The 17,696-nt window shown below is 49.2% G+C and overlaps 1 protein-coding gene across 6 annotated transcripts in view; it reads right to left on the bottom strand.

Moving 5' to 3' along the window:
• Positions 1–939: 939 nt before the first annotated feature.
• The window catches only part of cntn5 (contactin 5), a 159,423-nt gene continuing 142,666 nt past the window's right edge, over positions 940–17,696 (bottom strand). For all 6 annotated transcript variants that reach the window (XM_023807274.2, XM_023807275.2, XM_072701282.1 and 3 more), the window contains 10 exons: positions 16,820–16,940; positions 15,172–15,330; positions 13,303–13,452; positions 10,596–10,666; positions 4,770–5,004; positions 4,064–4,173; positions 3,701–3,890; positions 2,954–3,066; positions 2,361–2,529; positions 940–1,785 (listed from right to left, as the gene is read on the bottom strand). In XM_023807274.2, coding sequence (XP_023663042.2) covers positions 1,691–1,785; positions 2,361–2,529; positions 2,954–3,066; positions 3,701–3,890; positions 4,064–4,173; positions 4,770–5,004; positions 10,596–10,666; positions 13,303–13,452; positions 15,172–15,330; positions 16,820–16,940 — 1,413 coding nt within the window. In that variant the 3' untranslated portion in view covers positions 940–1,690. The remainder of the gene's footprint in view (positions 1,786–2,360; positions 2,530–2,953; positions 3,067–3,700; positions 3,891–4,063; positions 4,174–4,769; positions 5,005–10,595; positions 10,667–13,302; positions 13,453–15,171; positions 15,331–16,819; positions 16,941–17,696) is intronic.

Consider the following 17,696-nt stretch of genomic DNA (forward strand, 5'->3'; position numbering starts at 1 on the left):
CTACAGACTGCTCTGATAATCCTCAGAGCACTTTCATAAAATACCAGAAATGTTTTGTTGTGCCAAAATTAGGCCTTTGTTTGTAGGAAAAAAGATAAAACTTACAAGAACGCCCACGGCTATAAACACAATGAAGTGATGGATTTATATATAAATCAGCCTTAGCAGGACTGTGCAAATCTGTCTAATCTACGAAATGTTCCCCGGCACCTGGGGCTGTTCGCCCAGACACAGCCTGAGATGTAATAATGCTGAGGAGGTGGTGTTCAGCTCTCACTGCCCCAAACCTGCAGATCTACTCTCCTCTCCTCCCTGGATGTCCATCAGCTACATGAACCTCTGGATTTCTAATGTGTGTCACTCTCCGACTTCAGTTGGTCATAGGGTCAAGACTCATCTGCAGCAGGTCATAGGGTCACGACTCGTCTGCGGTGGGTCATAGGATCGTGACTCATCTGCGGATAGTGTTACACATACATTCCTATTAAACAGTTTGAGGCGCTGAGTTACAGATGGGTAAGCTGGTTTCTGGAGTGACACAGACCACCACCAGCATTGGAGATCCTAGGTTATCATCAAGGTACCTTCATAAGTACACTGGTAACAGTTCCCGGCACTAACTGCATGGAATCACATAATACCTTCATCTCTGGAAACACCATGGACCGGACACCTCTACCGAACCCAGACGGCGTGGTGGGTCAGGTCCCTTGCAGAGTAGCCGACAAGCTGGGTGTCTCGGGTTAAAGGCATTAGGACTATTGAAAACCCAACTTTATGACCTTGGCTATAGGCATTAGCATTAGCCAGAGCGACGGTCCCACTCGTCATCACAGACGGACGTAGAGCCGCTAACAGGAAGTGGGAAAAAACGGCAAGAGCAATGTGAACCGAGTCCTGGGACCAGCGCGGACGAATGAGCAAACAGACCCAGATCCATTTAAAAATATACATCACATTTATTGTGAGACCACCAAGAGACTTTCCACAAAGTAGTTTTAGGAACCATGGCTGAGAGCCCCCCCCAGCCACGGCAAGCCATCGTCTCGCCCATCGCCTGCTTCTTCGAACGCTACCCCAGAGCGAGACCCTGACAGGTGCCAGACAAAGCCGTCGTACGTCAACTTTTTTCTAAAGGTAACACAATGTACAAAAAGTTCGACTCTTGATACTATAAAAAACAAAAAAAAACAAAAAAAACAAACAGCTTCCTCTCCTTGCTGTACGTATAATGACACAAAGCAGTTACGGGCACCTCACCGCTGGCGGAGTCGCGTGCTGGGCAGCCCTGGTTTATCTGATACGAAAGGACGCCCTAAAGGAAGTGGCCTGGGCAAACGTCCGCTTCTGCGCCGTCCGCGGGCCCCAAGAAGAAGGGAGGCCATCTAAGGGACGCTCAGGTCTCTGTGCCTGTATCTCATCTAGCCTCTGAACAAGACGAGGAAACTCTGCCTTCACAATGTACAGTACAATACGGCACTACGACGTCATGGGCGGGCTCGGCGGGGTGGGTGGGGCTCAAAAACGGATGGAGATGCATATTTTTTAACCCTTTTTCTCTGAAAAAGCAGTTCCTCTTCAGCGGGCCCCACGCCATGCCGACTCGATAAGGCCAAACAAGCAGGCGGTTGGAGTGACTGGAGTCCTCCCGTCCATGGGGTGGCGCTATCCCTCGGGCCTCATGGGTCTTTTAAGGCACCAGGGCAGCCAGTAGCAGCAGCAGAGTCCATGCGGTGCCCCACAGTGGGCTGCGTAAAGGGAGCTGGCCACTTTTCGCTCGGACTCCTGTGACAGGGAGCACGGAAAATGCGGGGCATGTCAGTGTGGAACAGCATCTTTCATACAGTTACTATAATATGAGTGATTAGGGAAACAACAAGCCTGCCAATGCCTGTAATGACCATAATCATGCCTCGACTGAGTATCATACTGAAGGCAATGGAAATAAATACTGTCAGTCCTCTCCACTAAGCAGCAAAATAACATATGAAATTGTGCACTGCCAGAAAGCACAACATTTCAACAGGAATCGCTCTACAGAAGACGACATTAACTAACTATATGTTCTCTTAGATGTTCTTCAAGCTAAATAGCTGGCAGGTTCTGCTGCCTGCCGTGATTTGTCTTGTTGGAAGGATAACCCTAATTGGCCATGAAACAAAGAACATCGAGGATGTTTATAAAGGTGACAAATAAAATAGAATTAAGTGAAGGCAACAGAACAGCCACAAAGCAGATTTCACCGTCTTCGTCTACCACAAGGTGGCGCTGGCGCGTAACAGTGACCTCAGACTGTAAACAAACACCAAGCGGGTCAGAGTGATGGACATGGTAGCGAGGCGGAGCACGGCGCCCCCTACCTGACGAGGTGAGCAGTCTGACCTGGGCACTGACGGCACCCTCTCCCCCTTTGCTGACTGATCGCACCTCAATGATGTAGGCGCCCCCTTCAGGCAGCGTGAGCATTGCGGATGGGCCCCGGCTTTGAATGACCTGGCTGTGGTTCCGGCTCTCCTGGCGCAGCAGGACCTGCGATGGCGCATGGATGCGGGGGGGGGGGGGGCTGCTTTAGTGCCGAATGTCTGCGGGGGGGGGGGGCGGACCCCTCCTAGGAAGCGTGCCATGCCTCCATTATGCATTGGGCCTGTTTCACGGTCAGTCTATTTGCAATCCATCACAATTACATTCAGTCTAACTTCAAAGCTAAACACAGTCCCAAGGTAAGTGTGCCTGCAACAGATGAAAGTTGGGCGACTCTCAGAGGCCATTCGTGCTCCGCTGAATAGGAAATACGGAGATAACTAATAACCTCATTAAAGGGCCTGACACAATCGATTGAACACAACACAAATCACAGGGATAAATGCAGGAAGAACAAAGGCCCTTTTCATCCACACCCTGGAGGTTCGTAACATCAAGGCGTTCTTGAGTGACAGGGTGGGGGGGCACTCACCTTGTACCCAATGACTTCAGATTCATTGTCCATCGCTTTCACCGGCTCCCATCCCAAAGACACGTTGTCGCCCTCCTGAATCCACATGAGGTTGCTAGGAGGCCGATCTGGGGCTGGGGGGGAAGGTGTCAACCAACACGAGAATCAAAAGCAAACAGGACACAAAACATTCCTTTACGAAGACTGATGACCATGAGTAAGTAATAATAAGCACTAAATCAGGGTTCCCCCAGCTCCGGTCCTGGAGGGCGAGTCTGCAACACAGTTTGCAGATTTCCCTGCTCAGACACACCTACTAAACCCGGTAATTAGCTGAGTTAGATGTGTCTGAGCAGGGAAATCTGCAAACTGTGTTGCAGACTAGCCCTCCAGGACCGGACCTAGGGGAATCCTGTACTAAATCATGACAGCAGGCTGAGATCTTTAAGTCACACATCAGAGATGGAGGTGTTAGCAAAACACAGGGGTCGTCTTAATCTAATATCCCCCGAGCCTTTCATCTCAAGAGTGATACAGGCACCTCTTGGGTGGCAGCATGGTAAATATGGGATTAGCGATGATGAAAATGCCACTAAGATATCGTGTTCTGCAGTTTGACGTCTAGCTGGTATAACGGCGTGAAACACTAGATATGACCCAAGCCCACTTCCCGCCTCAGAGTTCGCATGTGATGGACACTCAAATGGAGGCTGACGGCTTCCCCTCACGGCCGGCTTCAGGCACCAGCCTCGGCAGGATGCGACTCACGGGGCTTCAAGGTGGTGGCCTGGACAGCGACACTGGCAGGGCCCTGGCCGATGCTGTTGTAGCCTTTGACGGTGACCAGATAGCGGGTGTTACCCTCCAGACCCATCAGCACAATGGAGGTCTGGTTGCCCTGGGTCCTCAGCTTCCCAGCAGACTGCTCCTGCTCTACGCTGTCCTTCCAGTAGCTCACCTATCAGGGGAAATGGGGACGTGAACTTGGAGACCACAGAGTAGTATGCTGGGTCCTACGGGACAGGCTTCAGAGTCCAGAACCATCATTCAAAGTCTGTTATCAGACTCACACACACACACACACACACACACACACACACACACACACACACCAGCTTGCCCTCCCCTAACCTCATATCCATAGGGTTTTCCTGGACCAGGCTCAGGAGATCTCCAGGCTACCTGGATCTCGGAGGAGGAAACAACAGCAGCCTTTACTCCAGTGGGTGCCTCCCGTGGCTCTGTGTTAAAGAGTGATGGAGCTTATAAATCACACAGACAGAAGGGGGCGCTGTGCCCACCCCCTCACCCCAATATCTCTGCTGTTATGAGAAGACAACGCTCTGGGCATCGACACAAAAGCTCAGGCATCAGTTAATAAACTGCCAAAGTGATGCCTGCAATTACAGCCAACAGTCAAGCCAAGGAGACGTCTGGGACCTTCGGCGCAGTGCGTCTAACGTTATTTTCCGTGTTCGTTCTGCATCCTACTTGCTCTGTCCTCTTGGGCCAGTTGGCCAATTAATTAAAGACAGGCTGCAGAATCCTGATAAGTGTGGTTTCACAGCAGGAACACAACCCAGCTTCCCGCATCAGGATGCGGCAGACAGGTCACGATTCAGGCCACGGCATCGCTGTTTTTCACGGACCTCCTGAGACGCGCAAATGGCTTGAGCTTAACTACCCAGAAAATAAATAAACGAGTGAAGGAAACTGGATGCTTGGTTGATTTCCAGTTTACCAAACGCTAACTAATTTAGCAAACCAGTGTCTTACAGGCAAGGACGTAACTCTGGGTTGAGCACGGGAAAGTGTGTGAGAGTGTTGGGATCTTCACCTCCTTCTGCAGAATAGATGGTCACCACCTGGCTGAAAGGCCCGTCTCCCTTGTTGTTGTAGACTCCAACCTTCACCTCAAAGGGGGTCAGAGGAGGGAAGGTCTCGTCCCGGTACTTGAAGGTGGTGGAGTCAGCAGAGGTCACCATCTTTTCCTTCCAACCTCGTGTCCCGTTGGCTCTGAATGCTACGATGTATCCGAAGCCTTTCCCGTTCTGGAACTCCTCAGATACAGGCTGAAAGGAAGGGTAGGGACCGTTTGACTAGACTTCCTCAAAACAAAGGAGCGACATCACACAGCGGTCAGGTCTACCTCTCAGGCTACCAGGTTCAACCCAATAGGAACTGTTAATATGAAAGACGGGGGGGTGAAGTGAGTTACTTGACTGGATTCCTACCCTCCATGGGTATCAGTGACTCATATCTCTCACTTCTGGATCACTGGCTGTTTACTTGACATGACCTTAACCTTAGCCTTCAATACAGACTAAAGTCTGGAAAGTTCTGGAAAATGCACACCTGCCTTAAAAAAATAAAAGTTGTGACAGTGCATCTAAACAACATTTTTAGATAAGTGGAAACAAGGAGATTCCTACAGGACCCTTCAAACGGATGGCTTCGGATAGTATGAGGCAGATAGACCAGGATGATTTTGTTAGAAGAGGATCGATGTGGCATAATGTGATCATGCCTGATGGTAGTGAAACACGGCATGAAAAATAACCGCTGTGAAAAGGATACAGCCGGATGAAACAGCAGAGATGAGTGACTGGAGCAAAAAAGCGCTTGTGGGAGTTTTACTTACTCAAAAAATGTACTGAGGGCAAAATGAAAAATTATTCATTAAGAGAGATAACCAATCATATTCTATAGGAGGTCGGTCCCAGCAACTAGAGGAGGCAGGACCTCCTCTAGTTGCTTGGATCCACCTCATCTACAATCTGATTGGCTATCTCTCTGAACCAATCATTTTTTGTTCTGCCCTCAGAACATTTTTGTGTAACCAAAACTCTCATGAGTCACAAAAGCAGCTGAACCCGCTAGTGCTGTGCCAATTCCTCCTGACTGAGCACGACTGACCCAGCATCTCAGGTCCTTCAGGAACCAGACGGCTCAGAAAAACACAGCATTGGTTTTTAGCTCACAGGTAGGGGCCTGGCCTCTTTTGTATCCATGTATCTATACATTCAGCTTCACAGGAAAATAACACATAGGGACACAGGGAATGAGAACGAAAGTCTGCACCGGAGCTCACGCGATCCACGGAACCATCTAGTGTTCTCAGTCACATGGTCAGGACCATTCGCCGAGCGTACAGTTACTCTGCATGAATCTTTCAGAGAGCACTGAACAGTCCCTGTATCATGTATCATTAGAGTGATAGCATAACATCAGTGTTAGAAGGCGTCGAAGAATTTAGTTAAAGGACAAATCTGAGTGATTCACAGTGACGTTCGAGAGATCTATTCTTCACTGGAAATCAGCTCCGGGCAATACTTTGTGCAGTAATGAAGGAGATGCAGGTCGCCATAGGAACAGCGGTGCGGTGCCGCATGAACACATCGACTAACCAGAGCTTTAGTTAAGTCAACTCTTTAATTAAATTCATCAGCACTGCGAGGGCTGGTTAACGATATGATGACAGCTGCACTTTAATTAGGTGTGAGTGAGGAAACGGCAGCCAATTCTGTTTCTGCGGATGACACTGCGGATAAAATCTCAGCCTGTACTTGGAGTGACTCCCCTTACTGGTCAGTCCTGGCCATTACAAAAATATACCATATTTTTAAATAGCTGTCACAACTACACAAACACATTTTTAAATAGACACCATAATTTTAGCTTATACAGTGAAATACACTAAAGGATTTTCATTCATTAATATATTCTCCATACTGCTTGTCCTATGGGGGTTTGTATCCTGTCCTGGAAACAACAGACGCAAAGCAGGAAATTACCCAGGATCAGAGGTGGGTAGTTCAGGTCCAGAAAGTACATATCCAGTCCATGATTTTGTTTCAACCAACCAGTTGAGCATACAGAGTCACAGTCACAGAGAACTCAACTGATTGGTCGAGACAATCTCAGACTGGATTTTTACTTTCTGGACCTGAACTTTCCATCTCTGCCCAGGATGAGGTGCCTAAAGAGACTAAAGAATCTGTTACACCATATCAAAAGGTTCCCTTATGACTGACATATCAAGCTACAAAGTGGATATGGTGGCTGAGGTCGCCCACACTTTGAAAGTAGCACAGGTGCTATTTTGGTGTTTGCTAAGGGGGTGAAACTGGGGACAATCTCCAGCACCTGGTTCAATGGCAACAGATTCAAACGCAATTAATTTGGGAGAAGTATAATTAAAATGTGATCTGGCAGAATGAAGTCTTGGGACAGGGTAATAAATGGAGGAACACCTGTACGCTCCTCTCCTTTTGGCAGGACCCATCCGTCAGGGTGTAATCCAAGCACCCCCTGAGCCTTTGAAAGCTACTGCTCCCTAAAGGGGCACTCAAATTAACAGGCCTTCTGCGAGAATGTTGGGGGGGTGTGGGGGGGATGATGGTGTTATACTAGGATTCTCGATCTGGGAGGAATGGAGCTTTGACTAATTAGCGTGTGCGGATGGACCCGCGAAACGAACGCGCTTCAGTTACGGCCTTATTACTGGGGCTGGCGGACTGTAGAGCGGGCAGATCATGTAGAGACGTGTGAGGGCAGTGAGAATGGCAGGGGAGTCGCAAGGAGCCCCACCTCCCTGGAAAGGAAAAAGCAACACAAAGAGCAGCGGGAAAAGAGACGAAGACCTGGAAGTCGACGGGAAGGACTCACTGAACGCCATAATGAGGATATAGCTGTGAGGAGGAGAGCAGGCCGGGCACTGCGAATGACAGAGACTGCTTCCCGAATCAGGCATCCCCATCCCTAATGAGCACAGGCATACATGCAGGAGGCCCTAAGAGGAGCAGAGAGGAGGTGCAGAGATACCTCCCTGTAGCTGGTTTTAATCCTTATTTTTCCTGGTGACCAGAGCTGTGCTTCACCGTACGTTTGTCAAAACAAATGCTCCCTGGCCCCAGATAGCAGAACATCCTAGAACGCTGCCCTCCTGTTCCTGCAGAGCGTGTCGTCCTTGCCGTCTCCCTGGCAGTGTGATCTCAGCACGGCATCGCTGACAAGAAGGGAGCCAAGTGTCGACAGCACAGGATGCAGCCAGAACACCAGAACCAACGAGTACCTTCAGATTAAGTGACAGGGGCACCAGCACAGTCCCTCGGGGCACCAGCACGGCCCCTCGGGGCACCAGCACGGCCCCTCGGTGTCCCTCGGGGCACCAGCACAGTCCCTCGGGGCACCAGCACAGTCCCTCGGGGCACCAGCACGGCCCCTCGGTGTCCCCCGGGGCACCAGCACAGTCCCTCGGGGCACCAGCACGGCCCCTCGGTGTCCCCCGGGGCAGCAGCACGGCCCCTCGGGGCACCAGCACGGCCCCTCGGCGTCCCCTGGGGCAAAAGCGCGACTTATCAACCCCATGTTCGCTGTATCACTACTTGCTAAACAGGTCATTGCAGGTCTTCATAACTGGGCTGTCACCATGGATGCAGAGACCATTCAAATGATGGTTATGCCATACATACAGTAATAAGTTGCTCCTGTTGAACTGAGCAACAATGCCACGATCGAAGATCCTTCTGGACTCCCCCCACCCCCCCTGCGCAAAATGCATCATGTGAAGGTTATTTCCTTGGTGACACATGGGCCTCTGTGCTTAATAGCCTCCAGAACAGCCGCTAAATATCTCCACATCTGTTCCAGGCTCCCTGACTAACAGTACCCTTAACTGCCCTAATTCAAAACCCTCTTCCTTTTTCATCAATTAACAGGCGATGGTTGATGCGCTGCTGTTCCCCCATGGGTAGGTGAAGACAGCAATACTCTCTCAGTGCACAAACACTGCTCACAAATATCTGGGAGAGTTCACCCCGGCGATGCACTGCCAGTGGTAAGATCGCTATCGCACGTTTTCTGTATGATCAGCCATGCCTTCCAGCTCCTTTTCACACAGAGGTAGAAGGCAGATGTGTGTAAATAGAGGTGCAGAATTCAGGTCCAGAAAGTAAAAATCCAGACCAAGATTTTGATTCAACCAGCCAGTTGAGCATAAAGAATCATGGTCACAGAGTACTCAGCTGGTTTGCTGATACAAAATCTTGGACTGGATTTTTACTTTATGGACCTGAACTCTCCACCTCTGTTTACACACGTTTGCCTTCTTATCTTTGTGATCTTTAACTACATTCATTAACTCATTTTTACAGCTTTTCTGTAATTTCTGAGATGTGTATGATATAAGTGCCTGGAGACAGTGAGAGTGTCGATCTTGATGGATGACACGTCTTCTGCTGTTGAGCTATGCTTGGATCGTGCCGGTCTGTATGCTTTATGTCCTCTGGTGGAGATGCTCTCTGTAACTAACACTGTACCCCGTGCTGCATTACCCTCCAAAGGTTTGGGCAGCTTCTCCTCGTCTTTTTAGGCCAGGAGTGATGAATTACAGGGATGGGGGCCAGGGTACACCACTGTGCGCTCGGGGACTGTGCTCTCCTTTAACCGTTCAGGCTCTCACAGTCCATGCGCTGTGCCGTGACGTTTAGGCTGACCTACGACGAGAGCGAAACGGACTAACTGATATGTGCAAGGTTAACCAGTAACACTCATTAGCCAGTAAACGTAATTTGTGTGACTGGGATAGCGAGGGAGTGTGGTAACTATTGTAGAAATCAGCCACATTGCGGACCACAGACAGCGGGCTAATGGTGCCGTTCGGTACTCTTACTGGAGACGCTGGAATGGGATATGATGCCAGTAGGGAGTGGGAATCTGGATGAGCCCTTTCTGAGCAGAGGAGTGATGTCCTGATTTCTGACAAAGTGTCGGAAAACACAAACTGGGGAATGTTCATTTTCCTTCATTATTGTGCCACCGGCATCCAACAATTTATTCATCATACTGCTGCCTAACCGTGAGGTTTTGTAAAAGAATAAAGCATCGGAGGATGACCTTAATCTTTAAACTACCCCGAGCATATTTTTGCTGTCACTTTTTGAAAAGGCATTACTAAGTGTGATGATAGGAAAACAGAGTCTCTTTCCTGCAAATGTCAACTGTTCACTGGGGACCAAATGACCCCAGAATGGGCCCTTTGACAGCACTTAAACCACAGCTGTTAGTTTTGCAGCCTGTGAGGTTCTCGGGGTAGGGGGCTCATCTCTACAGCCTGTGAGGTTCTCAGGGTAGGTGCCTCATCTCTACAGCCTGTGAGGTTCTCGGGGTAGGGGGGCTCATTTCTACAGCCTGTGAGGTTCTCGGGGTAGGGGGGCTCATTTATACAGCCTGTGAGGTACTCAGGGTGGGGGAGGGAGATCATCTCTGCAGCCTGTGAGGTTCTTAGGGTAGGGGGGCTCATCTCTGAGGCCTGTGAGGTTCTTAGGGTAGGGGGCTCATCTCTGAGGCCTGTGAGGTTCTTAGGGTAGGGGGCTCATCTCTGCAGCCTGTGAGGTTCTTAGGGTAGGGGGGCTCATCTCTGAGGCCTGTGAGGTTCTCAGGGTAGGGGGGCTCATCTCTGAGGCCTGTGAGGTTCTTAGGGTAGGGGGGCTCATCTCTGCAGCCTGTGAGGTTCTTAGGGTAGGGGGGCTCATCTCTGCAGCCTGTGAGGTTCTTAGGGTAGGGGGGCTCATCTCTGAGGCCTGTGAGGTTCTTAGGGGTAGGGGGGCTCATCTCTGAGGCCTGTGAGGTTCTTAGGGGTAGGGGGTTTGTATGTTCTTACCTCCCAGGAGATCACCAGTTCATATCTGTGCCCGTTTCCTCCTCTGACGTTGGTTGGGGGCACGGAGGGGACTGAGGAGAGAAACATGGTCACCATCGCACTCTTAGCATTCGTCTCGTTAAGCCAATGTCTGAAATCTGCAAGTTAACTAAGGGCCCGAACCCACGGAGTACAAGGTTGGACTGTGAGGAACACAACAAATTAATTAACACTCATTAAATAAGCACAGCGCTTGAATTAAGTCAACGAGGAATCCAAAACAATCGCAGGTGGATTTGTAAGGAGCAGATAAAGGGTCCTGGTCAGACATGCTGCTTCTTCACAGCGGCCCGTGTTGGGCAGCTGCCCGCAGGCGCGCTCACGTTTAATTGGAGCCACAGTGAGGTGAGACCTGTTCCTCATGAATAGATAATGCCCAGGCTGCAGCCCCAGGGGGCCGGCGGACCGGGTCTTTCAGCACAGGCACCAGGCATGTTTAAATTCATGTAAGAAGCTTACTGCCATCATCTTGGCCAATTAAAAATGCAGTGCCGACGCACTGGGAAAGCCGCCTGTTGATAGCGTGCTGGGGGGGGGGGGGCGATAAAAACAGCTGCACCGCACGGTTCCTGAGATGGGGTGGGGGGGAGCAATCGTAAAGCGTTCTGATAAAGGTGACCCTGAAACCGTCAAGAAGGGGCCAGCGGCACTCTGTCAGCCGGAAAGGAGGCCGACCTTATTCAAAGGAAGGAGCGCAGAGTCGCGGCACAAAGCAGGCGCTCGCGGCTGAGCCGTTCGTTAAGGTAATAAAACAGTCCAGAAACAGGTGCGGTGGGGGTTTGACTTAAAGGGCCGAACGTGCCGTTTGTTCCTTACGGAATATTTATGGAGTCATAACGCGGAGGGAGGCAGCCGCTTGCTGACTCTAGGGGGCTCATTGAGGAAACGTTTGCTCAGCTGGGCACCGCGGCTTTAAATGGCGCGCGGAAAAGCTGCGGTCGGCAGGAAAGGGGCCGCGGCGCCGCGGCCGACAGCTACGCCGCGTCCTGCTGAATGTGCCGACTGGCCGACAAATCATTCATCAGGAGAATAAATGAATCGATCAGCCGATCGATTGTGTCTATCTACCGTGGTTCTCCAGTTAATTCATAATAGGCGCAGGATTCGTTTACGACAGTTTGCAAAGACATGCACTGTATTCTCTTCTATTTCTATATATATATTTCTGAATATTTTACATCTGGAGATATTCACTCTGCATTTGCTCATACAATTCATAAAAGACTAAGCTTAAACAGTGATACTCCATGCTTCATTACAATAATTTCATAACAATTTATGTATTATAATATAATCATTTAACGGCACTATAATGTTGGGCTTCCAGTCCAACCAACATGCACACACAGACTCACATGCACAAAACCCATAAACCGACTCATCAGCAAATTAGTCAAACCAGTTACAATAACTGCAAGTCTTTGGATGATGGGATAAGACCAGAGTAAATCTGCACACCTCAGAGAATCAGGCCAAACCCACACACCTGTAGAAACACCTATAGCTGATCTGCCAAAACATTCATATCAGTTTCCAGTAACAAAAACATCTTCAACAACTTTTTAACTTTTATGGTGTTGTTGTTATCGTTATATAGTGCACAAGGATAAATGAGAACATATAGAGCTTCAAATGGTCTTAAAGGGTTACAGGAAATGTGCTGTATTGTTTTGTCATTGAAGCAGAATGAAGACGCACTGGCTGAGTGTAAGGCCGTCACAGGTGAACAGCGAGGGACCTCTGCACATGTCACAGCTCAGAGCCATCAGACACAGCATGAAATGGCCGACAGGAGAGAGCCACCCATCTCCTAATACGGGGGAAGCTGGCCTTTCTGAGGACAACCATCATACACTATTTCTGGAATGGATCCTAATGTGTTGAACCATTTTTGAAATGGTTTACAGTAGAATCCTAATTGACACGTCTATCATTTGCTACGATGTGTGTACTGAATAGCAGCAACTGCAAGCAAATCAAACCAGCATTTTTACAGAAACGAGGCCTTGTGCCCCCCTGCCGGGTACCATCCCGCTGTCTTTTGCTTAAACCCACACTCCCCAAGCCTTTTTACTTGTAATAAAAGGCCTTTAAGATGTATTCTTCTCCCGACCGTCTCTAAGGGCTGACTTCACACATTGGACCACGGTAATCTGGAGGTATTTTTCCACACCTTGGTTTTAGCTGCCATGTAATTACCTTTGACATACAGAAAATCTAACCTCTACCTTTAGCCGGGACTGACGCGGACACACCGAACACGCCACACACACACCGCACACACGCCGCACATAGCGCACACATGCCGCACACACACCGCACACGCCGCACACACACCGCACACACGGCGCACACACGCCGCACAAGCGCCGCACACACGCCGCACACGCGCCGCACAAGCGCCGCACACACGCCGCACAAGCGCCGCACACACACACCGCACACACGCCGCACACACACCGCACACGCCGCACACACGCCGCACACACCGCACACACACCGCACACGCTGCACACACACACCGCACACACACCGCACACGCCGCACACACACACCGCACACGCCGCACACACGCCGCACACGCCGCACACACGCCGCACACACACCGCACACGCCGCACACACGCCGCACACACGCCGCACACACGCCGCACACGCCGCCATCATACCCGCCTCCTGGGTTTGGACCACGCTGGAAGGTGCACTGGGATCCCCTGTACCGATGGCGTTGGTGGCCACGACGCGAAACTCGTACTCTACCCAGGGGTTGAGATCGACGGCGACGGCGGACTCCATGTCCCCAGTGATGTGTGGCGGATCTGCGGGAGAAACACACATGCTGCTCTGTGCTGTGATCTAACATCCGCGATCGTTAAATGCTGCTATATCCGATCTGGCCAGATTCAGGGATGCCATGGGATGCCAGCAGATTATTGTTAGGTTACTGGTTAGCTTTGGGGAATGTTCAGATAAAAATCTTCTTCCCTCTCTGTGAAGAGGGCTGCTGCAGTTATCCGGGCTCAACTGAGCTAAAACTCTTCACTTCCCCCTTAACATCCCCCTTCACTTCCCCCTTAACTTCTCCCTTCACTTCCTGCCTAACAACCCCCTCACTTCCCCCTTAATATCTCCCTTCACATGTCCCTTAACATTCCCCTTAGCATCTCCCTTAACATCTCCCTTCACTTCCCCAATAACATCCCCCTTAACATCTCCCTTCACTTCCCCATTAACATCCCCCATAACATCTCCCTTCACTTCCCCATTAACATTCCTCTTAACATTTCCCTACACTTCCCCATTAACATTCCTCTTAACATTTCCCTACACTTCCCCATTAACATTCCTCTTAACATTTTCCTACACTTCCCCATTAACATTCCTCTTAACATTTCCCTACACTTCCCCATTAACATTCCTCTTAACATTTCCCTACACTTCCCCATTAACATTCCTCTTAACATTTCCCTACACTTCCCCATTAACATTCCTCTTAACATTTCCCTACACTTCCCCATTAACATTCCTCTTAACATTTCCCTACACTTCCCCTTTAACATTCCTCTTAACATTTCCCTACACTTCCCCTTTAACATTCCTCTTAACATTTCCCTACACTTCCCCTTTAACATTCCTCTTAACATTTCCCTACACTTCCCCTTAATATCCCCCTCCCCCTTCAGGTTTAATGCAGTAATGTTTTTATGATCACCCCAGCTCTCATGATGAAGGCTTAAATTGTGTTTTACTGTGTTTGGTGTCACTTAACAGACCAGTGCTAAGTGGGTTAATGAGCAAGGTGAGTCATGCAGGCATAGGCATTAATAATGACTGAGTGCTAAACTTATTATTACTGTTATCTGGCTGGATGGATTTGGGCAGATTACACACACTTAGTAAGACACTGTGCCTTGACATTAAAGCCTGAGACACGGATGGTGCTGCTTTCAGCCACACGGATAACGTTTCTGGGCTTCTGACAGCCCCATAAAAGCGGTGGAGGAAACACGGTGACCTGCTTCTCATTCTGAAGCACGGAAACCAGCTCTGACCTCTGGAGCTAGAAAAAAAATCGACATTTTCAGTGTGCATATGATTTGAGCCTCTCTCTTCAAATGCATGCTAAATAGGAAGACTTACAGGACTTCTGATTAGCAAAGAAGTCTTAGCATGGACTAATTAAAGTAAAATTAAGGCAGAAATTCTCATCATATTATGTACTGAGAGATTAGCTCAGAATTTTGTAAATGTCTGCTACAGCACCCAAAAGTCTGTGACATTACAGAATGTGTATATAAGAGTACAGAGTTAGCAAGCTAGTTGCAGGCTCCTACTCTCACCTTAATGCTATTGTTATCGCCCCAGCGCCACCTGCAAGGCCTCCTGCAGGTTCATATCGAACTACTATCCCCTCCAGCCAAAAACAGCGTCTGTCTGCTGACCTGCTAACTCATTATGTCCTGTGCATTTGTGTGCGTTAGTATCCGTGTGGCTCCGCTCTTGGCCTGAACCACGTGACCAGAGCAGGCTGCTGTTACCAGTTCTGACAGCCTGCCAGCCCAGGGAGTAGGGGCTCCGGGCTTGCAGGTTGTAGGCCACGATAGGGCTGTGGTTGTCCACTCCACGAGTCCAGGACAGGGTTGCTGTGGTGTCTGTGATCTCCTCCACGATAACGATCCCTGGGGGCCCGGGGGGTCCTGGACACCAGAGTGAGGGACATTCATCGAGACAGAACGGAAACCCAAAACATCCTCCCAGCTCCAAAGACTTCCCCTCTATACTTTATTATCATATGACCAGGCAGAAATTTGCACGTCCAACAAATGCTCACCATTGGCTGCATGCTAACGGCGCAACAGTCACGCCTGAAAGTGATCTTAAACAAACGCCTGTTTGACACGTCGGAAACTAGCCAGAAGAACCTGATTCCAGGAAGATCCCAAAACAGGTTAGGTTTGTACCGTGTGGCGGTGAAATGGACAGACGTTGCAGCGACGTCTGTCATTGCTAACAAGTGCCCGTCTTAGTTAGAACCAAAACGACCTCACAGGAAAAGGACAAGATCTGAGCCAGAATGTGATTCTCTCAGATGTACAGTATCTTCTTTACTCCATCAGCTAATAAAACATGCCCCCCGTAGAGGCAAAATGGATGGATGCTGATTGTTATTGATTATTTTTGTCTTTATCTGAGGGAGCACATCAGCGACGCTGCACACCCGAATCATTAAGGATGTTTAATTTTGCGTTTTCATTTTATGAATCAGTGAATGTTCAAGTTCTCTAGAGGGAACTGATGTCAAGGGGAATCTACCAGCTGCTGCAGTTAATGACAACCAGTGGAAAGACGGTAAACACTGGCATTAATATTCATTAATATCTATCAAGTGTTGCTATAGTAACAAAACATGTCAACTCATGTCTGTCTGTCCGGCCAGCCATCCATCCACTTTTTGTAACTGCTCGTCCTATTCAGGGTCACAGGGCATCTGGAGTCCACCTCTGAGGATAGGGGCGCAAGGCAGGGAACAACCCAGGATGGGACGCCAACCCATCACAGGACACACTCACACACATCCCTATGAGAAATTTGGTAACTCTAATCGTGCCATGTTTTTGGACTGTGGGGGGAAAGTGGAGCACCCAGAGGAAACCCCACAACGATACGGGGAGAACATGCAAACTCCACGCACATGGAGCCACGGAAGAGAATCAAACTCTGCTCCCTCAGGTGTGATGCGACAGTGCTAACCACTGCACCACTGTGCCCCCCTCCCATCTGGCTGCTCATAAATTTTCACAGTGTAGTATGGTACACATCGAACCCCCGTAAAACAGTTTTACAACAAACCCATAGAATCAGAAAATGAACGACTGATACTACTGTGTTGATTTCCTGTCTTAGCAATTCAGCACTAAAAAATGGACAGGAGCATAACTTTCTGTTTGTAATAAAAGCAAAGCCATTATTCAGTAAAACAGTATGAACCTGCAGACTGACTGAGCCAGGTGCACTGTTCAGAGGGATTTATCTCATTCTTAAAATTGCAGTTTCAATCTTATCTGTTCGGTCAGGCATTTAAGCCACGCAGCTCCCAAGTGAGCGTGCCGGAAGGAGACCATGAACAAGCCGCCGCATGGAAGGTGGGGATTTCCTAGAGCTGCTAGCGTCAGATAACAGGCTCACCTCGAACAAGAAGTTCGGCTTCCGCGAAGACCGTGTCTCCACTGGTCTGGGCGCGGCAGCCATATTTCCCAGCATGCTTCAGAAGAACGTTCCTAATCATCAGATCAGCTGAAGAAGATTGCTGCGTTTGTGCGGAGTGTGGTGAGGGTGTAAAAAAAAACACAAAACAAAAAATAAATAATCAGAAAACAGCAACACAGAGATTAAACTGTCTTTGAAAACCACCATTCATAAACATTTTTAACTGGCTTTTCATCGCTCTCGCTACTAGAGCTGAAGTTCCTGTTCTGTCCTCGTCGTCTTGTCCTGCCTCTCGCGAGCTGACAAGCTCTGTGGCCTATGCAGAGGGAACCTGAAGGTTTACAGGCAGCCAGCGAGGCTGCCGGCTGATTAGAATTACAAAGGCAGTATCTTTGGCTCGCCGCTCATGTCTGTTCTCATGTCCCCAGCGTCCCCGCTGAGGCAGCCATGGGCAGGAAGAGCTAAACTGGCAGCGGTGGCTGAATTAACACGAAAGCCTGGCATTTTGCACCTGGATTCAGAACATGCTTTTTATTTGATCTCTAAGCAATCTCCGTCTATGAGGTTAAACACTACAGCCTGTTTCCCCAAAGCCTCAGAACAGACAAGGCTTCAATCTGGACTCATTAAAATCTTCAGGTTCAGTTACCCACTAATCTCCAGGAATTTATACATCATTTTTTGCTGTCCAAACATTACCTTCTTGCATCCGAATCATCGTTAGATCTTTAACCATACTTCTGTAAACACGATCCACCCATTGTCCTAAATTCCAGCCATTTATGCTGATCACAGGAAATCCAAGGCCTCTCTGGAACTCTTGTACTATGAACCATACTGTAGCTGTTTCAGGTCC

The sequence above is a fragment of the Paramormyrops kingsleyae genome, chromosome 17 (assembly GCF_048594095.1).
Source record: "Paramormyrops kingsleyae isolate MSU_618 chromosome 17, PKINGS_0.4, whole genome shotgun sequence".
NCBI lineage: Eukaryota > Metazoa > Chordata > Actinopteri > Osteoglossiformes > Mormyridae > Paramormyrops > Paramormyrops kingsleyae.